The sequence below is a fragment of the Lathyrus oleraceus genome, chromosome 5, assembly GCF_024323335.1.
Source record: "Lathyrus oleraceus cultivar Zhongwan6 chromosome 5, CAAS_Psat_ZW6_1.0, whole genome shotgun sequence".
Classification (NCBI taxonomy): domain Eukaryota; kingdom Viridiplantae; phylum Streptophyta; class Magnoliopsida; order Fabales; family Fabaceae; genus Lathyrus; species Lathyrus oleraceus.
This window is the reverse complement of record NC_066583.1, coordinates 15,850,532-15,875,551: the sequence shown is the minus strand read 5'-3', so window position 1 is coordinate 15,875,551 and position 25,020 is coordinate 15,850,532. Positions and strand designations below refer to the sequence as shown.

The 25,020-nt window shown below is 41.1% G+C and overlaps 1 protein-coding gene across 1 annotated transcript; it reads right to left on the bottom strand.

Moving 5' to 3' along the window:
- Nucleotides 1-468: 468 nt before the first annotated feature.
- LOC127078470 (uncharacterized) lies at nt 469-1,797 on the bottom strand. The gene has a single exon (XM_051018927.1). It carries the CDS (start codon nt 1,795-1,797, stop codon nt 469-471), a length of 1,329 nt encoding a protein of 442 aa, XP_050874884.1.
- Between the last annotated feature and the right edge of the window lie 23,223 nt (nt 1,798-25,020).

Here is a 25,020-nt window from a genome sequence, read left to right as displayed (position 1 = left end):
TTTGTACTTTTTCAAGACTTGGATGAGTTTTTCTTCTTGGATGTCCTGAAGGCTCGAGTTTACGATAGCATGACATTTCCCTTCAGGTGCGAGAAAGACATATTTGAGGTTGTCAGGAAGTTGTTTCAACTCTGTTTCCTTCTTAAGTTCTTCATTCTCCTAACTAGATGGAGGTAGGCGTAAATCTTCCCACCGACGTGGTCTAGATCCTTTCCACGGGGTTTGTGTGTCCAACAAGACAAGCAGTTCAGAGTCTTCGTTATATACCTCTTTATCCGACTCGAAAATGGACAAACTCAACACTCTCTCCAAAGGTGACTGGGGTGTAGGCAGAAGGTTATCAAATATCTTCACTTGATCCAAAACCTTTATAGTGTGACTTGTACAAATATCATCCTTGTACCTCATGGTGTTTCGAACATCGATTTTTAATTCTTCATCATAAACTTTTAGTGTCATTGTTCCTTATTATATGTTTATTAAGCACCGACCCATCTCCAGAAAGGGTCTCCCAAGAATGAGAGGGATCTCTTCATCTTCCGGCATTTCGAGAATTACAAAATCCACCGGAAAAACAAACTTATCAATTTTTACCAGAACGTCTTCAACAATGCCATACGGTTTCTTGACTAAATGATTGGCAAATTGGAGTGTCATTCTGGTATCTTGCATATCCCCTATAGCCAGCTTTTTGTAGATAGATAACGGCATGAGACTCACACTAGCTCCCAGATCAATCAGAGCTTTGTTGAATGACCTATATCCAATAGTGCATGGGATAGTGACAGCTCTACGGTCCTTCTTTTTGATAGGAATCTTCATACCCTGGAAAATAGCACTACAAGTTTCAATGAGGATAACTGGGTTAGTGTCGGCGGTACGCCTCTTAGAAATGATATCCTTCATGAACTTTACATATGTAGGCATTTGTTCAAGTTCCTCCAACAACAGAATATTAATCTCCAGCTTCTTGAATAACTCTAAGAACTTTTCAGAATTTTTCTCATGTTGCCCTTTTTTCTTGTTCCGAGTGGTGAATGGGAGTTTAACAACCGGTTTGGGCTCAATGCCTGTTTCGTTCACCACTGGTTTCGGTGCTGCTACTTCTTCTCTAACCACTTCATTTTCTTTGATCTCAAGGTCCACTTCGATCAATTGGTCTCTCTCTTCATCAACTTCCTCAACAACTTCCTCAGATTTACCCCTTCGGGTTGTCACAACACTCACATTATTATGCTCTCTAGGATTTGTCACGGTTGCACTAGGTAGAGAACCTTGTGCTTGAGAACTTGAAGCTAGTTGTTGAGCGATTTTCACCATTTCAATTTTGAGATTCTTTATAGATGTCGTGGTAATTTTTTGATTGTTTCGGGTTTCTTCTTGAAATTGGACATCGTGGGCAACCATTCTCTCAATAGCAATTTCCCAATCAACTTTCTTAGGGGCTTGTTGCTGTTGTTGTTGTTGATATCGAGTTTGGTATTGACCATGTTGAGGGGTGGTTCCTTTTTTATCTTTCCATGAGAAATTGGGATGATTTTTCCATCCCGGGTTGTATGTGTTAGAGTAAGGATTATTTTGCTTCAAGAATTTGATTTCTTCCACCTGTTGAGGAGACGCAAAACAATAACATGTTTGGTGAGGACCACTGCAAATCTCACAGCATACAACAGGGACCGGTTGGATCTGTGCTACCGGGTGTGTGCCTATATTCATTGCCTTCAGTTTCTTATCAACTTCTGCAGCTATAGTGTCTTCAATACGAATTTTATTAGTTTCCAGCTTTAAATCTATCATCCCTTATGGTTTGCTTTGACACCTATCATACAACTCCATGTGCTCATTACCAACAATAACTTCAATGATCTTCTTGATACCGGTGGTTGTTGAAAAATTTGTGAAACCACCGGCTGCGGTATCAATTAGCTGTTTGGTCTTTATTTTTAGACCATTCACAAACATCTGCATTTGTTCGGTAGCATCCATATTATGAGTTAGGCAGGCTACCAGGACTCTCTTGAATCTCTTATAGGCATCTCCCAAAGTTTCCCCATCCTTCTGCTTAAAATTCAGAATTTCATACCTCTTCCGCAGAAATACTGACGCTGGAAAATACTCATTCAGGAATTCCTTTTCCATTTCTTCCCAAGTTGTGATGCTCCCGGCAGGTAAAGAATAAAACCATTCTTCAGCTTCTTCCGCTAAGGTAAACAGGAACATTCTCAACTTATTGGCTTCTTTAGTGTGACCATCAATTTTTAGAGTGTTGCTCATGGTCAGAAACTTCTGCAAATGCTTATTGGCATCTTCATTCACTTTTCCAGTAAAATTCTTCCTTTCAAGCTGATTAATGGTACTCGGGTGCAGCTGGAAATTAGTCACATTCACTAGTTGGTTGACAATAGTTAATCTGCCGGTTTGAGCATTAGCCCCTCCGTAGTCTCCCAACAGTCTTTTGGCTGACGGTGGAACATCAGCCATAGTTTCGATCTCTCTATCAGAACCTGAATCTGAGCTTGAATGGATGGGAAGTTGTTCTTCGTCTGATTCCAATCTGGCTAATCGAGCTTGTCGGAGTCTTTCCCTCAAGGTTCTCTCGATTTCTGCGTCAAAAGGAAAATCAACTGAGACCTTACCTCGCATACAAATATCAGACACAGATTAGCTGATATAATCGAAATAAAATATTCAAAATATGGTAAATAAATTTTAGTTGCAGAGCAAGAAAATGTCAATTGAGATAATTTTAACTTATATTTGGCAATGCCCGGCAACGGCGCCAAAAACTTGATCGCAAAAATAGCAAATGTACTATTTTCGCCGATGTAGTAATAATAGGGAAGTTTCCGGAAGATCGATCTCAAGGATTGCGCAGCAATATAAACGTAAATAGTCACTCAATTGAACAAAAGTTATAGTTATGGTTTTGAAGAATTCACTGTAAGGAAAAATATAACAAATAAATATTTTCACAAGTTAATACAATATGCCAAGGTAGGTGTGTAAATATCTCCTGTAATGACCCCTTGAGTGTATATCTCCTTAATATTGAATATTATTTCAATTACCAGATCTTAAGATTATTTCCCCCTAAGTCCTCGGAGGGAAACCTTTGGTATTCAATCTAACCTCTAAGTCCTTAGGTGATTATGATGAACCCAAGCATTTTAAATTAACAAGATTAATCCGGTAACCATAGGATATCCATAGTATTAGGTGATCTCTACTATGGTTTCATTGTATGAAAACCTTAACCATTGCAGTCCTGCTAATCGTTAACCATACATCAATCTTAATTTTTGCCAAAAAGAAAGCATTATGCAAATCATACAGTGAAATTGAAATCAAATAAGATATATTAAGGGAAAACAAACATCGGAGTCATTACATGATCAATTCAGGGACCCCCCCTGGAATTGGGGGTTTAGCCTATCATATTATTCAAATCAGATACAAAGTAAAATTGAGACATTACAAAAACGTCGGAATTTCGTTGATCATCAATCGTTTCCGCTCTTGAAGGATCCCCGTTCTTCGGTTCTTGTCCTCTCTTCAATCTTGATCATTTCCAATTTTTTATCGTGTAAAAAGTTCCTTTCTTCCAATTCAAATCCACTGTAAATAGTTCATGATGACAAATTTCCTTGCAAAAAAGTCCAAAATGCCCTCCGGGATAAGCCGTGCCAAAAACAACAAAAATTTGTAAATTCAAGTGCCCAAGCAAACACTGTCCGTGTTAGGCAACACGCCTGGCCGTGTTGGGCAACACGCCTGGACGTGTTGGCCTCTGGGCACAAATATGATGTGACACGCCCCTTCAGGGAGGCTGATACGGGCCGTGTCAACTGACACGGGCGGCCGTGTTAACTGACACGGGCGGCCGTGTCAGCTCCCTGTTTTCCATTTCTCCACCTTCTCTCCTGACACGACCCGTGTTGGCCAACACGGTGACCGTGTCAGGGCTACTAGGTCCATTTTTCTTCTTTTGTCGGGTCCGGAATGCCTGTTTTTCCTGTCTATCTCTCTGGTGCACTTGTTTATACCTGAAATCAAAAGAACTACCATAAAAGACCATAAAATGGAGTATGATGATGCATATAATACGTGCTCCATAAATAGAGACTTCAATATCAAACATATAAATAACGCAACAAAACAATAAAATAAGTGACTAATGTGTTACCGATTTCTTACAAAGGTGTCGAATGAGTGTCAGAAAACAAGGAGAATTGGTGACTGATCAGTGGGTGGCATGAATGGATTGCGAGGTTGGATGTTTGGTTGTTGGGTGGGTGGCATGAATGAGTTACGAAGTTGGATGTTTGGTTGTTGGGTGTATGTTGTAGGGTGATGGTGGGAGGTTGTTTGTTGGGTTTGGGTGGTTTTACATTGGTGTTGGACGGGGACTTGTTGTTGGGCGTATGATGACGAAGCTAGTTGAGGTGGATCAATCAAATACCGTGGATCAGACACAAATTATTGCGTTATTACCGACCTAAACCATGCCATATATTGTTGAGTTGGTCCAACATCATGTATGACTGGTTCGTTTAAGATGTGTTGTCGTTGATTCCTCCAATGACGACACATCTCTTTTGTGAAGTCTCTCAAGTCGGAATAATCCCATTGAGCATCGACTTTTTTTTGATGTCAATCTCCCAAACACATCGGAGGTTCTGAAATTTGTTGCTGCATGCTGAACTACAGTTTTACCCGGTCACTCCGGTGCATCTCCACAGTAGTGAACCGGATAATTGGTGTCTTTGCTGTCCAAACTACAACATCATCATGGTTAACCTGATGATCAAGACCCATATATGGCCTCCAGATAAACTGTACAACAATACGACACAGTTAGATAATAAATAATTTGATAAGTATGTTTAAATTAAAATAGAGTTGTGTAGGAGTATTACATCGTCTGGTCCAATGTGATCCAATAGATTGTGATAGACTACTATAGCGTGTTTCAGACACCTATTGTAGTTCATCCCTCTAATTGACCACCTAGATCATAAACAATTGATAAATATTGTGTACAACTAATAGTAATATAAAGTCTAATTAATTATATGGTAAAGTTTTAAACTTACTTTGTTGCAAACGGGAATATAAATGGCTTCTTGTTTACCGGGGCGAGTGACGACATTCTTGACCAACCCCATGCTTGTAGCAAATACGCACATGAATAAAAAGTACAAGTATTTTTTTGGCATTTTTACACATTGCACTATATAGATGGGCCAATACAGTTGAACCCCAACTATATGTGCTTACCTTATTAATGTTGCGTAACAACGGTAAATACATAATATTTGCCGTATTACATGTACTTTCTGAAAATAAAAAATTACCAAATAAAATCATAATATAACATCGAGCTTTAATTATTTTTTCGTACTCAGTTGGTTCTTCAGACAATATTATACTCGCATAATATTGTTTAAGATATTTTAAATTTATACCTTGCCCCCTAGTTTGATCGGATGACTCTCCCTCAGTTTGGTCGTCACATAAAGGGGAACCCAATAATTCATTGCAGATAGAGTTGTCCTAGTTAACTCTACCATTCACGGCCTTACCATCTCTACATAGACCCAACAACATGTAGACAACCTCAAGTGTGATTGTACACTCACCGAAAGGAAGGTGAAATGTGTGGGTCTTGGGTCTCCGCCTCTCCAGCAAAGCAAGAATAAATTTGAAGTCAACCGAGTACGAGACTATGTTAAGGAGATTTCCAAAACCACATCCTCTAATATATGGTTCTATCAAAGGATTGTGGGATACATATTCATATACACGGCATCGAAATCGCTTTGGGTCCTAATAAAACATAAGTAAGAAATAAAATAAGAAGAAGTAATATATAATAAAAACATAGATAAGAAAGATATACGAAATAAATATGAAATAAGTAAAAAGAGAATAATAACATACAAATATTAAGATATTGTCGATTGTTCCTCTATGTTCATCACCTATAGCCAACAGAGACATAATGCTGCAGAGGTTGAGCGTTGCAGAGGTTAAGTGTGGTAATGATGGAGTGTTGCAGAGATTGAATGTTAGTGTTACAGATGATGAGATGTTGTAAGTTGATGACCTATTTATAGATGAGGAAGCCTTTACTAGGTTGAATAGCTACGCAGCATGTGATTGGGTACAGGCAGGACATAATAGAGTAGGTGTCATAGCCTTAGGAGCATGCTTGTCTTAGGCGCCATAGCCTTAGGAGCATGCTTACTTTTATCACATGCAATGTCACATGCGCCAAGGCTAGTGGCGCGTGCATGTGTTTTTTCCATGCAATGAAGAGGCGCCAATAGCATGGGTGTCTAGGATGCTTTATGCGCCATTGGAACGGGAGCCTGCTTTGGACTATTAGGACATAGATTCTTGTCAGATTCCTTGTGTGCAGGCGCATGCATTGTGTGTGCAGATTCCTTGTGTGCAGGTTCATGCTTTGTGTGTGTAGAGATTCTACCAGGCGCATGCATTGTATTATCTTGTCTTTGCATGGATTCTTTTCACTGAATTGTCTTGTCTTTGCAGATGAATTGTGTGATCAATGCATTTAATGTTAACCCTATTTAATTGCATGTGAATAACATGTCAATATATTCACCATTAGTACCCATACAGATCAATAGAAATATTAAAGTTAGATTTAAAAAATGCCTTCCTCACCATATTACATGATCAGTGCCCATATCGAAGGTGAAATATTTGAGCATTAATTATTCTGTTTTTGTTTTCACAACACAGAGGTAACTCAGTTTACGATAAATCGACGATCAAATTTTTCAAATCTGAAACAAAGAATAGAAAAGAAATTGCAGTGCACCTGTGGGCCAAATCATCTATAAAAATCTGGTATGGTTTGCAGAAAACCAGGTGAAGTTTTATCAGAAGAAGATTCGAGATGATGATGATGTTTATCATATGTTTGTTAGTCACGAACAATCTGGGTACAACGATATAGAGTTGTATATATTACCACAGCAACAACAAGTGTCTCAGTTCATTGATCAGTCACAAGTGTTTTGTGAAAATGATGACGACGAACAAGCTGAGGTAAATGTTGTAGATGACGAAGAAGAAGAAGCTGAGGTTTTGGTTGATTTAATGGTGACCGATGATGAAGGAGATGAGCCATTACCAGCTAGTCATGTATATTGTCCACCTCAATACATGAAAAGCTTGAATTTGGGTTCCGATGAACCTTCATCAGGTATATGGTACAATCCTTATGTGAAAATGCAAGGATCTTTGAAACAAGGAGACACATTTCGCAAAAAAGAAGATTGTGTAAAAGCCACTAAAAAGTTTCACATGGAACTATCAATTGATTTTAGAGTTGATAGAACTAATGCATTGAGGTACAAGATTTATTGTCCAAATGAGCACTGCCTTTTCAGGTTGTCAGCTTCGTACCAGAAGATGAGTGATTCTTGGAAGATTGGATCCATGGGTCCAATCCACACATGCATGCTCACAAACCCAATGCAGGACCATCGAAAACTTAGCTCTCAGTTAATATGAAATGAAATTTTGTATGTCATTAGCGGCAATCTGTCATTAAAGGTGAGTACAATAATCTCGCATATTATAGCACAATACCACTACACTCCATCATATAGGAAGGCTTGGATAGCTAGGACAAAGGTTGCTTAAAAAGTGTGTGGTAATTGTAAGGAGTCTTACAAACAACCTCCAAAATACATGTTGGCTCTTAAACAATATGCTCCAGGGACTTTTATCAAGTTGGAAACATTGCCTGCGTATACACCAGACGAGACATGTGCTATTGGAAATGGAATATTTCATCGTATCTTCTAGGCGTATCAACCATGCATCAAAGGTTTTTCTTTCTATAAACCTATTATACAAATTGATGTTACATGGTTGTACGGGAAATACAAAGGAACGTTACTGATGACAGTGGCACAAGATTGCAACAACAACATTTTTCGAATCGCCTTTGCCCTTATTGAAGGGGAGACTGCTAAGGGATGGAGTTTTTTTCCTAAGAAATCTCTGATTGCACGTTGCACCTCAACCTAACTTATGTTTGATCTCCGACAGACACCCTTCAATCATAAGTTTCTCCCAGCTTATGAGCTTTCTTCTTAGAATTTATTTCAGATGGCTCTCGCATCCTCTTCATGAAATTTAGTGGATGTTCTGGTAGCCAGTCCACAGAGAAGTCTGAGATATCGACCCCTTGGTTTTCCAGATCCTGCAGATAGTGCGTAATAACCTCTGGGGGATCTATCTTGGAGAAGAGATAGAGGCCGTTGGGTATATTCCTATGATCTTCCAGAGCTTCCCAAGATGTGTCTAAGGAGGGCCTGACCAGAACCTTCTCGATGATTCCCATGCTCTTGAGGTTTCTGGAGTTTAGAGGTCTTCCGATGTCAACTATCACATCCTCTATCAGATGTGATGAATAAGATGATCTATCAGGCCACTCTCTATCAGAACATCAGAGATCAGCCTTCCTAGAGGAATGTATGTTTTGGGCTTCATGTTGTTCCTGGTGTCTCTGACAGAGTCCCTTAGATATTTGAATAGCAAGGCTGGCAGATTTAGCTTGAGCCCTTTGTGGTGGAAGTAGAGGATACACTTTTAGTTAGTGTTAATGTAGTCTGACGAGTTGGACGCTGGACGGTGATGAATAGTCCCCAAAATGATTTTCAACCAGACTCTTAGGTTCTGGTGAAGCTCCTTGTTCTTGGACGAGTTTCCCTCAGTATTCTGTTTTAAGATGGTTGGGACAATCTCCTGGGACATGTATTTTTCCCTAGGGTTAATATTGTAGATTCTTCTTCCCCCTGTCTTCTCCATGTTCAGAAGGGTGGCGATGGATTTCTCAGTGATGATGATCTTCACCCCAAGAACATAAGAAACGATGTAGTGGTCGTCTTATTATGCAAATCTCCAGAATTCCTTGACCAAATAGGTGTAGACAGGACCATAGATCTCTTGAAAGTAGTTTTCCCACCCTTGCTTTCTAAGTTCTTCAGTGAGGTCAATCACGTTCCTCTTCATGTTTTCAAAATCGACCAATGATTCACAAAGAAATTCTAGCTTGTCGAACGGAGTGGCAAGATTTATGTGTCGTTCACGATCCAATATATGGGGTTCCTTGTAAATAGGAGTAGAAATAACATTAGTTGTTGTAGTAGTTTGCTGGGAAGAGGTTGAAGGTTATTCCGTTGATTCCATTTGTTGAGAATAATTGTAAACTGATTGTTGCTGGGAACCTATGAAGAAGATGAAGGTTGCTGAAGAATGCTTGAAGATGCTTGATGTAACACCTCAAAATTTGCCCTCCTCTTCTTGGGACTAGTCTGGCTCTTTGCATTTCATGTTTTAGGACATTAGGAATTTGCATATTTCATATCATATGGAAATAAGAGGTCATCCTCCAAAGTCTTTTTAGAGATGGAGAAGTTGTATGGTTCAAGCCTGAGGGTCTTGTTGAATGGGAGATCAACCATCTGGGGGTTTGCAGTGCATTAGGGTTTTCTGATCCTTCAATGGTTTTGAGCATCATTTTATTGGCAAGTATATATTACCATCATCATGGTTATGTCATCCTCAAGGGCTTCATTATTCATGCTCAAGTTCCTTTCGATTAGGGTTTTGACCTCTGGTCAACCCTAATCAATGGCATTCTTTCAGCCAGGTTTTTCAAGGAGATGAAGCATTCTATTGAAGAGAGGATCACATGATCATCATTATATTGAGTTTATATGAGCTAGGTTTTCATTTCTGAGAAAATTCCTCAAGTGGTAGAGGCTCAAGCTGATCAGGGCATTGCAAGGTCATCTGTGGACCAGAACGTCAACTGTGCAGTCAACTGAGGGTTTTGAGGTGGGGAAATGAGTTTCAACATCTCATTCATGTTCAAAAGAAGTTCATTTGTCATTTCAAACATCTATCTTGAGAATTTTGAAGTCAGGGCAAAAGTTTCCCAAAATGGAAAGTGACCTGTAATTGAAAGTTTCCAAAAATGGCAAGTTTTTGGTCCACATTCAACTTGACTTTGCAACATCAAAGAAGCTTCAAATGGATTTTTGGTGAACATGAAAGTTGAATATCTTTCTATCCTCTTTCCACAAAGTCCAAGATCATGATCATATGATGAATGGTTGAGGAGTTATGCTCAAATGATCACCAAGTATGCATGGAAGTTCAACATGGCATAACTTTGGCTTCAAAACTCCAAAATGGTCCATTCTTTTTGCAAATTGCTTCTTGTGACCAATATTTTCCAAATCAACCATTGCATTGCATGAAAAAAGTTCACATGATCAAATGTCCATTCAAGTGCATTTTGGAGGGAAAATGGAGAATTCAAAATTGGTGAATCATATAAACAAAATACCACTTCCATTGTGTTTATTAGATGATTTTAAGTGGATTTGGACTTTGGCATGGCACTGTTCACGTGTGGAATTGTGCATGCTACCTCATTTTTTCATTTTTGCAAATTGGTCCATATTTCCCTAATTTGAATTAACCAAGCTTAAGTGGGATTAGCAAAGTGATTAGTACATGGTATAAATAGATAATCATAACAGAATTTGCTCATAATCACAATTCTAGATCTAGAATTCCATTTTCCCTCCAAAACTCTCTCTCCTTGGATTTCAAAAATTCTTCACATAACCACAAGATTTCTTCATAGATCCATCATCCTCATGGAATTTTGAGCAGGAATCATCCATAATTCGTGGCATTTGAGCAAGATTTCGTGTAGATTCAAGCACTCACATGTTAATGGAAGTTTGGAATTAAGGCGAATTCAGAAGGTTTCAGCTATTCATTTGTGCACAAAGCTTCACAAGGAGATCATAGGAGAAGAATTGGAGCTTTTGGAGCCTTGAATACGTGACTTTGAACACTGCCATTCCAAGTAAGCTTGAAATTTGATCATCATCTTTTGCCATTTCATGTACATGATTGTATAGATCTCACTTAGTAGAGAATTCTGATATGCTTAGAATTAATTCTGGTTATGAGATGAGGAAGATACGATGATTGGAAGTTTTGCACATGTATATGTTTCTGTTCGATCCGCTTTATGTATTAGGAATCAGGCTTAGATAATCATGGATCTGGAATGTACATTGAAAGACCTTTCCAACGTTATAAAATTTGTTGAATTCGGGTAATTGGCACGGTGGCGCTCCGCCGGAGACGGCCGGAGAAGACGGTGGAAACCACCGTCCGCCACCGCCTGCAAACAGCCCTAGGGTTTGTGCTCAAACGGCTGCTTTTTGGCCAAGCGCGCCTTGAACCCCTTTGTCCTCTGTTCGATCCTGGCTCAGCGTATTTGTTTAATTCCAGTTGATTAATTGAGCGCATTTTTGACCTGAGGCATGTTGGTTCGATTCCTGGCAATGTGACTTTTGTGAATTAATATTTGAGCGCCTTTTGGAACCTTAAGCGTGCAGGTTCGAATCCTGGCGAAGGTGTTTTCTGATTTTCCAATTGATTTTATTTTGAAGTGCCTCTTTTTGACCTTTGTTACCTGTGCTCAGTCCCTGGCCATGCATATTTCCATTTCCATCCACATTTCATTTTCAACATTTATTTCATATTATTTTCATTTATTCATTCAACTTTAGAAAATCATAAAAAATGGAAAAATGCATCAATTAAATCCAAACTTTTTTCCACGTTCTTGTTTTGATGTCTTTTATTTTTTAGCATTAATTACATGAATTGTGTATTTTTGGAATTTTATATGATGATTGTTTGTTTGCAAATGATGATATATTGACATGTTGAATTCATTTTCTTGTGAAATGCACATAGTTTGTCCAATTGGCTTGAAATTTGACATGCTTGTTCCTAACATGTGACTGGATTTTTGAGATTTGGTTTGGCATTTTTATCTTGTTCTACCACTGTTTTGGATACATGGACATGTTGTGTGACAATTTGTGTCACAATATTTGATGGTGCATTTGTACATTTTCATTCATATGCCATTTTATCTCTTCTGGAGTTGAATTTTTGTATGATGTTCATTCTTAACATGATAAGCTTGTATAAAATTTTTCATGATTATTGGATTCATTTCTGTTTTAATGTGGATTTTCTATGTTTGATGTCCAATTTTGATCACATTGTTTGCCTTTGCCTTATCTTGATTAATTGATGGCTTTGCCTTTTGATTTGGATTTGGTCCTTTTGAGGACTCTTTCTTGTTTGATTAAATGTGCTTCATGTGAAGTTTTGACTTCTGTTTTGGTCATTTGACTTGCCTTTGACCCTAGTCTTTGCACTAGTGGTTTGTACTCACCAATTGTGTTTGTGTTTCAGGTATCTAGCACTAATGGTTGGTTTGCTCATTATTTGAGATGCAAGTTGCTTTGATTACTAACTCTTGTTGTGTTGTAGGTCCATTGATGTGATGAACTCACTTGAGTGCTTGCATTTATGACTTGCATTATGCACATATTGGAAAGTCCTGTTGTTGTCTGTTTGTTTCTCTGAATACAATACTGATTATTTGGCTTTTGTACAGGTACATTAGTCGCTATTAGCTTGCTTTGCTTTGCTTAGGAGTGTGGTTGGTACACCACTGAGGTAGTTTAGCCTTCTAACTCCATGTAGTCTGGAAGCCCTGTCGCTTTTTTGTCAGGCGTTTGGCTGAAGTCCTCCTTAAGAGGCAATGACTGTGTTTGTTTATATTTGTGCCAAAGACCTCCTTGTTGAGGCATGTTGTTTGTTAAGTCCTCCTAAGTGAAGATGCAATTGACAGATAGAAGGGACTAGTAGCCAGTCCCCTGTTAGTCATTGATTCGTTCATTATGCTCGCACTACGTGCTGACGCTCTTGAACCTAACCCAAGATCCTTGTATAGAGTCAGTCAAGTGGAATAGGGTCCCGCTTGTAACACCTCAAAATTTGCCCTCCTCTCTTGGGACTAGCTTTGCAATTTTGCATATCATTTGTAGGTCATTAGGCATTAGCAGGTTGCATATCATGTGGCTACATTGAGCAAGTCATCCTCCTAAGTCTTGGTCAGAAGAGAAAAGGTTGATGTATGCAAGCCTGAGGGTTTCATTGATTGAATTGATCATTAATCATCTGAGGATGTGTGATTCAAATTAGGGTTTCTTGATTCTCAAGGGGGTTGAGCTTCATCTTGGTTGCAATGATACATCATCATTATCATGGTCTTGATATCATCCAAGAGATTGATCAGATACCTTGGGATTAGGGTTTTGACCACTGGTCAACCCTAATCAGTTGAATCATCTGCATTAGGCCAATCAGGGCTTGGCAAGGAGATGAGGTTTTCAATGGATATGGGGATCATCACATGATTATATTGAGCTTATGGGAGCTAGGGTTTCATCATTGGGCCATTTCATCAGGAGTTTGAAGCTCAACTTGATCAGTGCATAGCCAGATTCATCTATCAGTCAGAAAAGTCAACTGTGGTCAACTGTGCCTGAATTGATGGATTTGGAGGAGGGAGAGGGTTAGAGACACTTCATTCATGTCTAAACAAGTTTCATTTGGCATTTCAAACATCAAGAATGGAGAAAATAAAATCAGATGGAAACTTTCCAAAAATAGAAAGTGACTTGTAATTGTGAAATTGTCAAAAATGGAAAGTTTTTCTCCTCAAAATTACGTGTCCAAAAATGCTTCAAATGAAATTTTGTTCAACATGAAAGTTGTAGATCTTGCTCTCACCTTTCCAAAAAGTCCAAGAACATGAATTTCTCATTTGTGGTTGGCAAGTTGTGATCAAATCATTTTCCAAAAATGTTGAATTTCAAAGTGGCATAACTTTCACATGGAATGGCCAAATTGGGTGATCTTTCTTTGACCAAACCACATTTTACATGTACTTTCATGATGCATCATCACATTTCATTGAAAATCATCATAGCAAAAAGTCATTTTTCAAGTGTTCACTTTGAAAATTGGTGGGAAAAATAGTGAATTTCCAAAATACATGGTATTTGCATACAAAGCCTATTCCAACACATTCCAAATATCCAATATGACTTGTTTGCACTGGTTTTTACTGTTACATTGACTGCATAATGAAAAGGTCATTTTTGCCATTTGACATAAAATGCATTTTTGCTAATTTCACTTGATTTTGCTAATTGTGATTATCAAGTGGATTAAGGCATGGTATAAGTACATAATCATAACAGAAAAGCATAATCAGATTTCACAATTTCAGATCTAACCAACTTTCCCTCCAAAAACCTCTCAATTCTCTCAAATTTTTCTACACTTTTTCATCATTTCTCATTGAATTCTTCATCAATTTTGCTCATTCTTGTTGGATCTATCCTCTACAAGTGTTGGTGAAGGACTGTTTCACAAGATCAAGGACATAGCATTGCAGAATCGTGACTGTTGCAATCTCCCTCATCCATGGCATTTTGTTGATTTTTCGATCTGGAGCACAATTGAGCTGAGGCACGTATTCCAATCAACTTCCACATCATTGAGCTTCATCTGTTTTCACATTTTGGACCTTGAAGAGCACGATTCAACATCTGCCATCATCACAAGGTAAATTTTTGATCTCCTTAATTGCTCAAATCATGACATGGCTTTGATAGATCTTTCAACGTAGAGTAGCATGCAACTTGTGGTTTTGAATTTGGTTGAGTATCTAGTGAGAAATCTTGGATTTAAGTTTGATGTACCAATGTTCTTTTGCTCGATCCGGTTGATATATTGAGAGTTAGGTCAAATGCTTGCCATATCCATGATGTACGTGATTAGACGGTTCCATTGATATATGATTTGCTCATTTTGGTTGAAGTTTGTTCATGACGAATTTTCTGGAATTTGTTTGATGTTCTTGATGAAGAACACGATGCAGAACGTGTTTGATCCATATGTTTCCATTCCGTTTTGAATTTTCTGTTTCCCGCTAGCCTAGGCCAATCATAGCGTGCCACCGAATTAATTGAAACTCTGCGTTTTGGGCTTCGCTGTTAATATTTACAAAATTGCCATTATCCAATATTAATTCATTTCATTTCATTTTCTTTTTCATTTTTCATTTCATTTTGATTCATGATCTTAGAAAATTCATAAGTTCTTCATTTTTAATCCAAATTTGATGAGACTTTTTTCACCATTCTCCTTGTGATGTGTAGTTTTTTATGGTGATTTTTAATATTTTTGTGCACGTGTGGAAAAATAAAATGCCTAGGGCTTGTTTGAATGTGTCATTTGTGTGTATGTTTTTCCATATTGATCATAAAATCCTGATGCTTCCATAGAAATTCATGAAATTTTACATTCCTATTCTTGACTCTTTTCTGGTGATTTTGATGTATGATTTGTAATTTTTGAGTTCCTGGATGATGAGATATGATTTTTTGAATAGAGGTGTGACAATTTGTGTCACACCATGATATGTGCAATTTCATGATTTTATTTGCCAGGCTTGTGGATATTGGATTGAGTTGAATTTTTGCATGATTAAGAATATGGATGTTGAGAATACATGGGAATTTTTCTGGAAGTTTTGGTGACATTTCCTGTTTGATTGGAATTTTTCCCTCTGTTTGGTCATTTGTTGATTTTTTGTGATACATGTTTGTATTTGCTTTGTGAAATTCTGGTCATTAATTGGATGGATGTGAAATTTGACATGTGACTTCTAGACACATTATAGGTCATTGTGGTTTTGATCCCATTCATTTATCATGTTTTGTCACTGTTTTATGATTGATGGAAGTTGATGCTTGTTTTGATGCCTTGTGTTGGCTTGTTTGAATTTGTGTTGACTTTCTGATTTTCATTGACCTATTTATTTTGATCCAAATGAGCTGAAATTGGGTATGCTTGACATGATATGTGTTCTGTTTAGACTTGAATTTTTGTGGAATTTATTGAAATGTTTTGATATTGATTTGAGTGAGATCATTCTGTTTGGTCCTTTGAGGTTGCAAATTGCATGTTTTGTGTTATTTTGTTCATGAAATGATAAGGGTGAATGATGTGAGCATGGGACCAATTGGTTTTGTTTCTAAATTGTTGATTGTGATTTTGGATAATTTTCACTTGCTGTTTTGAAGTTTTCATCTCTTTTGGACCCTAGGCTTGGCCTAGTGGTCTTGTTTCTCACGTTTGGATGTGATTTTCAGGTTGAAGAAGCAAATGCTTTGAGGATGTTAACTCAAGTTGATTGAATTTGGTTAATTGTTGTGAACTAACTTGTGTGTTTTGTAGGATGCTTGGCTCACTTGCTTTGAGCTTGTGCTTGGCTCACTTGAGTTGATTGTGCTTTGCACATGTGTCTGATTATGCATTGTCTGTTGGTTCTTATGCTGTTTGTTTTGACTGTGTGATTGGTATACTGACTGAATTAGATTGATTTCAGGTACTTTAGTCGCTAACAGTTCATCTTTGAACTTGCTTTGTGCTGCTGCTTGGTTGTATAAACCAATTGAGGTAGACTCTCTTGTCTCCATGTAGTCTGGAAGACCTGGCCTGTTACTTGGCCAGGCAACTGTCTGAAGTCCTCCTTAAGAGGCGATGTTTGTGATTGTTTAACTTTGTCCCCAAGCAGGAAAAGACCTTGATTAAGGCAATTGGCAGAACCCAAGGGATGTGCAATCCATCCCCTGCTATTCTTGTTGAGTCGTCCCTCTGCTCACACCACTGTGTTGATGCATTGGGATATTAACCCAAGATCTTGTACAGTTGTACAGTCGAGTCAGAGTCATGAGTGTAGAAGGGTTCCCACTTTCTGGACCCACGCTCCTTTGTCTGAAGCTCTCCCTGGCCAGGGATAAGAGCTGTGAAGTCTCATCTTCACTCCCATTTCATCTGGCTTCACCCTGACTCTCAATGTCAGGGTTAAGAGCTAATAGCACCTGACACAGTTGTGTTGCTTTTGCAACTTACCCCTTGATCGAGCCTACCTTGTCTGGATATAGCGTGTGCTAACTGTGAATGTTTGATTTGTTTTGTGTATGCTTGCATGCTTTGCTTTTTCCTGGTTAGGATTAGCTTGCCTGTGCAAGTTAGGATAGAAACCATAACATAGGGCAATGATGCATGATAACATCTAGGCTCGAGTACAGCTCCCTAGTAGTGTGTCTCCCTTTGTATCTGGTTAGAATTTCTTTCCCGTTCAGGGGAACTACGTCGCCCTGATCCTCATACCAGATGAGGTACGTAGGCAGGAGGCCGTGCGAGGTCTCTCCGGGCACTTTTTTTCTTTTCTTTGTGTGTGTTTGCTTGACAGTTGCTAGGCTCGAGTGCCTGACTCCTTAGTAACTTGTTGTTTGTTTCTTCTTGTGTGTCAGGATATGGATCTAAGACTAGCGATTGGCTGTCCGTATCCTGATTGTGTTTGTTTGGTTCGGAAGCCGATGTAAGTCCAGCGATTGGCGTTCGGGTTCCATGTTTGCCCGTGTTTGTGTGTGTCCTGTTTGGCGTGCGTGAGCCGAACTACGGCAGCTCTGATTCTCGTTCCAGACGAGATACGTAGGCATAGGATGCGATGTCCTAGCGAGCCCTCTCCTCTTTTCCCCCACCTGTATTGTCTTCGGTGTGTGTGTGTGATGTTTGTTTTAGCAACCTTTTCTTTCTTTTAGAGCGTGGATCCCGTCGAGTACGACGGACGTGAGGAGTGCTAATACATTCCCCTTGCGTAACCGACTCCCGTACCCTTTCTCTTTGGTCGCGAGACCATGCTTTTTTCCAGGTTTACTTTGAGCGTTTCCTTTCCCTCTTGTGGGATAAATAACGCACGGTGGCGGCTCTGTGTTGTTTTTGTTTTAGCCCGCCGGTTGTTTTTCGCGGATGCGACAGCTGGCGACTCTGCTGGGGACATCGCTGATGTTGACCTGTGCTGGTCCATCTTCCCTAAGCGAGACTCTCCTAGCGTTCTAGGATAGTTTAGGTTGCTTGTGCCGCTTTATTTATTGCATTTATTATTCTGACTGTGTATATATTTGCATAAATATTTGCATGCATCATACTATCATTCTGCTGTCCTCTGTACAGGTGGTTCCTCTGTTTGGGATGGGTGTTCTGAATGGGGCTAAAACCCAGGCCCGAGTATAAACCTAGGACTAGTGTGGTCTCATGTTGCCTCCTTCATGTTAGGTTAACATGTGCTTGGCAATGTGATGTACCACAAGCCGGACGAGGTTCATTTGACAGTGCTCTTCCTTTGTGGGGTACTCCACTCTGGTTGAGTCACTTCATCTGAGTTATTGACTCTGGTGACCGATCATTTCCCGGATCTTTGGTTTAGACGATCTCAGGAGAGCTACAATGGCACACCCGAAAGGGCAAACCCGTTGAGTATCTCTGCCCGATTGTCGAGACTATTATCCGCCTTAGGACGACCTGATTAGAATTTACCTGTGAGGGGAGGGTGATTCTTTCAGATGCATGTTCAGATGGTGACTTTGATGGTGACTATCGATTCAACAGTTGATCAGAGTCCTATTTATAAGTCGGATTTATGGCCATTTATTTCTGAGACGCCGGAGTGCTGTCCGCATTATTTATCAGTGGGGATCCGTTTATTTTAGGATTCCCCTGGCCGATTCAGAGGATTGAGGTTATCTGCTCAGAGATTGTTTGGTGATGATGATGGTGTATCTTTCAGTTCCGTTTATTTCGGAACCCTTGAGTTGAATTTGTGTTTACATATTCCTTCAGATGGTTATGATCGGTTCAAAGATCAGGGATGTAATTCAGAGCAACGGATGTTCAGATGACTTGGAGGATGGCACTATGCATTGCATTCATTCATCAGCATCATCACATTTTGCATTTACCTGCATCTAACACATGTTTATCCATATGCAGGGACATTTCTATTGAGATCTTGGTTGAGAGATTTCTTTGCTCAGACATGAGGACCGGTTTGAAGCATGATGTTGCCTATAGTTTCTTCGACCCAGAGATCAGTGTGCTGAAGGATATGATAGCCTTGATTACACCCGACCATGTGGGGATGTTCCGTGATGCATACGGTGGTATTCTGAAGCTGGTTTTTAGGCTCACTGACAGCGACAGAAGCGCCATTCATACTCTTCTCCAGTTCTACGACCCGGGTTTGAGATGTTTTGTGTTCCCGGACTACTTGTTGGGACCTCTGATGGAGGACTATGCTAGCATCCTGGGTATGCAGATCCGTGATCAGATTCCTTTCCATACTACTAGGGTGGAGCCTGACATCCTTGGGATTTCCCGTGCTCTTTATTTGAGTCCGGAAATGATCAAGGAGGGTTTGAAGGAAAAGGGCAAATTACCGGGTTTTCATTTGAGTTTCTTGGAGGTCAAAACCAAGGAACATGCTGCTATGGGTAATTGGAAGACGGTTTGTGCTTTGGTTGCTGTGAGCATTTATGGGATTATTCTGTTTCCTAATCAGAAGAGCTTTGTCGACCATAATGCTATCAGATTGTTCATGCAGAGGAACCCTATTCCTACTCTGATTGGAGATGTCTATTACTCGGTCCATAACCGGAATGAGAAGCGGCGTGGGGGACTGATTCAATGTTGTGCTCAGCTGCTGTATAGGTGGTTTATGGGGTATCTGCCTTCCAAGGGTGCTTTTGCTCATCTCGATCCGACTGTCAAATGGTCATTCAGATTGATGGGTTTGCGGGCTGCTGATATAGCATGGACTCATAACGGTATGGCAGGACGGGATTTCATATGCAGTTGTGGGAGTCTTCCCAATGTGCCTCTTGTGGGAGTTCAGGGTTGCGTCAATTACAACCCGGTGCTTCTCAGGAGACAGATGGGGTTTGCTGTGGAGGGTCCTCCTCTTGGACGAGAGATTCAGGAGTCCTTTTACTTCCCGATTGAGGGCAATCAGGCCAAGCTGAGGCGAGTATTGGATGAGTGGCGCGACATTCAGAGAAAGGGCAAAGTTCCTTATGGCAAGGTCAATAGCCGGTATTTTCCTCTATTTGATGATTGGCTTCAGAAGAGGATCGAGATCACACATCTACCATTTCCGGGAGGTGATCCTAGGTGTCCTTTGATTGAGGGTCCGTGTTCTTCTGTCAGTATGGAAGAATTCCTCGAGATGAAGAGAGCCAAAGATCAGTTGCTAGCGGAGAAAGCTGAATTGGAGATGAGTGTTGCTTGGGTTCAGATGGCTAATCAGGAGATTAGAGTGAAGATGGAAGATCAAGACAAGCGACATGCCTTGGAGGCAAAGCGCTTTGAGATGGATACTGCCTACTATGGGAAGGTCAGTCAGGCTTTGGCATCTTCAACAAAGGAGCACGACATCACCAAAGAGAGATTGGCTAGAGCTTCAAAGGTCATTGAAGATCAGAAGAGGAGGCAAATCCTCGTGAGGGATCAGAGGGATGACAGAGTCAGAGTTCTCATTGCTGAGTGGGAGGCAAATCTGAAGATCAAGGAAGCAGAGAGTGTGAAAATCATCGCCGAGAGAGATCATTACATTGCTGAGAGAGATCATTACTTCAGGCAGATGAAGATCCATCAGAAGGAGGTGGGGAGATTACAGCAGGAGAATACCGAGCTCAGGTTCGCCACAGAGTTCGCGAAGATGGTTGATGATATAGGGCCGTCTGTGGGACCCTCATCAGGCTAGCTTTATCATTTGTGTGGATTACCGTCAGGCATGTTGACGGAATTCATTTGCTTGTATTTTCTTTCCCGATTCTGGAGATTTGTATCTGATTTGATGTATGACTATGGCACTTATTGTGCATTTTGCTATGCGATGATTGTTTTCATTCAGTGATCGATCTTCAAGCTTTATTTGTTTTACCGTATGCACTCACACAGCACACACATGGTTGGGCGGTATTTTGCTAAATCATATATCTCTGATCTGTATGATGAAATCGAATGACGAATATCAGAATATTGTTGCCGGGTTATTCTCTATCTCGATGAAACCAGGATCGAGAGACAAAGTGTTCCTCATGTGGATAAACACTGCATTCATGCATGATCATAATAACGTGTTTTTATTTTGCAGGTATCAATTCTAACGTGCTTGATTATTTCAGGAATCATTGCTCGTGCTCGCAGAGTTGTACCTTTGCACTCAACACGCCCTCATAGATACTTCACGCGACGCAATACTCCCAGACTGATGGATCTCCCGAATACTGATATCCTCGAGCTGAAAGACAAGATGACCGAGCTGATCAACATCATGCAAGGTTTTGCAGTTGGTCAGAAGGCTCTAGCTGATAAAGTTGAGAAGCTCGAGTGGGCTTCAGCGGCAAACAGCGGTGTCAACCTGGATGGTGTCTCCAACCAGGGGCTGGGTGGTTCTCGAGACGGTGGTAAAAGAACAACAGTGGGAATAGTGAATAACGCTGCTGGTTTTGGTGCTGCGGGTGGTCAACCGGGTCAGAACATGAAAGACAGTCTATTCCTGCCTTTCTTCGGGGTTGATGACAATAGAGAGGAAGACAGGGAAGCTGATCAGTTCTCGATGCACAATGAACCGTTCGGACAGTACGGTGCCCCACCACAAAACAAAGAGATTCAGCTGCTGGCTGAGAAGATCCGAGCTTTGGAGAGCTATGCCACTCCTGGGGTGGTCAATATGTCAAATATGGGGTTGGTAGAGGGGATCATGATCCCGCAGAAATTTAAAGCACCCACATTTGATAGGTACAATGGGAGTTCCTGCCCCGAAACTCATCTGCAAGCGTTTGTTCGTAAGATCTCTGCATACACCATGGACCAAAAGCTGTGGATGTATTTCTTCCAGGACAGCCTGTCCGGAGGCTCACTGGAGTGGTACACCAAGCTCAAGTCCTCAGATATTAAGAATTGGCAAGATCTTGGGGACGCATTCTTTAAACAGTATCAGTTCAATGCTGATATGGCCCCGAGTCGTACCCAGCTACAGGGTATGTCTCAAAAGAATAACGAGGGGTTTAAAGAATACGCTCAAAGGTGGAGGGAGTTGGCTGCCAGAGTGCAACCTCCACTACATTGACAGAGAGATGTCTGATCTCTTCATGGGAACCCTGCAGGGGGCGTTCGCCGAGAGGATGGTTGGTTGTCCGGTGACGAACTTTTCAGATATAGTGGTGGCTGGCGAAAGGATTGAGAGCTGGCTGAAGCTCGGAAAAATTCAGGGTAATGCTTCTTCTTCAGGGTCGAAGAAGCCCTTCAGTAATGGCCAGAGAAAGAAAGAGGGTGATACTAGTGCGGTCTATGCTCAAAGAGGACCCAGTAGGGATCGTTACTTTCAGCACACTGCTGCGGTAACTATTCCTGCTGACAATCAACCTGCACAGCAACAACAACAACCTCAACAGCAGAGACAACCCTTTCAGCAGAGGCCTCAGAGGGCTGGGTACCAAGTCAGGGGGAGAATGAACGACCGGCAGTTTGACAGTTTTCCTGTAACCTATTCCTTTTTGCTGAAGAAGTTGATGGATTTGGGGCTGGTACAACTCAGGACTTTGGCACCTTTGAGACCTGATCAAAGGCCAGCCAATTATGATGAGAGTGCAAAGTGCGAATTCCATTCGGGTGCTCCCGGACATAACGTAGAGAACTGCAAAGCTTTTAAGCACGTGGTTCAAGACCTGGTGGATTCGAAAGCTATCAACTTCGCACCATCTCCCAATGTTAATGCTAATCCCATGCCCGCGCATGGTCAAAGGGGGGTGAATGCTATTTCTGAGGAGAGTAGGGTTGGGCTGTCTACTGTTGATCAGTTGAAGACTCCGTTGGCTGAGGTTAAACGGCAGTTGATGTTGAATAGGGTTCACCCGGGCTGTGGTATTGATTGTGCTGAGTGCACTGTTGTTCAGAATGGGTGTGAATTATTGAGGAGGACTGTCCAGGGTTTGATGTACAATGGGAGTATTCTGATCGAGAAGGTTGATATGGGAAAAGAAGAGGTCTCCACCATAACAATTTATTTTGATCCGGTGGATTTGTCAAATCTAGCGGAGGCGGCTCCAGTTACCATCACGGTACCTGGACCAATTCCGTATGACAAAGATGATGCCGTGCCATGGCATTATGGGGGAGAAGTGTATTGTAATGGTGAGAGGGTGGAGGATCAGACTGCGGATGAAACCACCGTTTCAAAGGTGGATAATGCCGGTCCCAGCGGTTTCACTCGCAGTGGAAGACTGTTTGCTCCTGATGCCTTGAGGGGAGGAGAAGGAGAAAAAGAGAAAAAAGAAAAGGCTGAGGCTTTAGCCAGGGCGAAAGGAAAAGCAGTGGTGAATAATGGTACTCCTGATGTGACACCGACGCCTGTGGGATCGGAAGAGAAACTTGATGATGATGCAGAAGAATTTTTAAGAATCATCAAGAAATCCGAGTACAAGCTTGTTGACTATCTGCAGCAGACTCCCTCCAAAATATCGATTCTGTCGTTGCTGTTAAGCTCTGAGGGGCATAGAGAGGCTTTGATGAAGATCTTGAAGAAAGCCTATGTTCCTCAAGAGATTACCATAAACCAGTTGGAGACAGTAGTGTCTAATGTGCATGCCAGCCATGGGTTGGGCTTTACTGACATGGACTTGACTGTGGATGGGAGGAATCACAACCGGGCGTTACATATAGCAATGGAATGTAAAGGGGCCGTGCTTTCGCATGTGCTGGTTGATACCGGCTCCTCATTGAATGTGTTACCGAAGAAAGCTCTGGCTAAGCTGAATTGTGACAGGCTGATTCTGACACCCACTGATCTGATAGTGCGGGCATTTGACGGGTCGAAGCGGGCCGTATTTGGAGAAGTTGAGCTTCCAGTGAAGATAGGCCCCAAGGTGTTTAAGTCGACTTTCTACGTCATGGATATTCAGCCGGCATACAGTTGCTTGTTGGGTAGGCCGTGGATTCATGCTGCTGGGGCAGTGACCTCGACTTTGCACCAAAAGCTGAAATATATTTGGGAAGGACAGGTTGTCACCGTCTGCGGAGAGGAGGATATCTTTGTCAGCCACCTGTCCTCATTCAAGTACGTTGAGATGGACGGTGAGATATGGGAGACGCCTAGTCAAGCGTTCGAAACCGTTAAGGTGGAGAATGCTTTGTTTGCAAAAGAAGAGGAGAAACCGTCCATTGCTTCGTACAAACAGGCCGCCGAGGTGGTGAAGAATGGAGAGGCTCCTGGTTGGGGCAGGATGATGGATATCTCTGCAAAGAAGGACCGCTTCGGAGTGGGGTATCAGCCGGGCCGAGGCTCAGAACAAGGCAGAGGACGCCGTACGTCAGTCACGTTCACCAGTGCCGGAATGCTGGATCCGGATCACATCTGCATGATGAGTGATGAAGCTGATAGTGACTGTGAAATAGACCAATGGATAAAGCCGTGCGCACCAGGGATGGGAATCCAGAACTGGAAGGCTGAAAAGATCATCAGGGTCACTCTGCTGGAAGAGTAATATTTTTCCTTTTTTGATTTTATATGCATGAAAGCCATACGTGTTGCCCGACATGTAATGGTTCATTGTAAGGGCCACCTCATGTTTAAAATTTGCAAGTTTGCATCATTAATAAAAGGATGTTTTTCAGTTAAAAACGGTGTTCCCTGTTTTTCATTTATTTTTGCAGTTTTAAAAATAAAAATGGCAATGTTTGTTTTCATTTTTTCCCTTTTTGATTTGTTTCGTTCCGACTTCAAAAAAAAATTCTCCGGATCTCATTGATAACAATTTGGTTACACCCTCATATGACTTCGACAATCCGATCTATCATGCCGAAGAAGAAGGCGAAGAAGATTGTGATCTGCTGGAATTAGCCAGGTTGTTAAAACAAAAGGAGAAGGTGATTCAGCCGCATGAGGAGCGGGTTGAGATTGTTATTCCAAGCACCGCCGAGGTCAGAAGGGAAGTGAAATTGGGGCCGCTTCAGGGGCGAGTCGAAAGCAGAATGGTAGCCCTGTTGAAAGAGCATGTGGATACCTTCGCCTGATTGTGTCAGGATATGCCAGGGTCGGATATCGGTGTCGTTGCACACAAGCTACCATGGAAAGGAGACTGTCCTCTAGAGGAGCAGAACGCCGGT

What these genes read in the sequence shown, in the direction of transcription:
- LOC127078470 (XM_051018927.1), bottom strand. Translation starts at nt 1,797, where the DNA reads ATGATAGATTTAAAGCTGGAAACTAATAAAATTCGTATTGAAGACACT.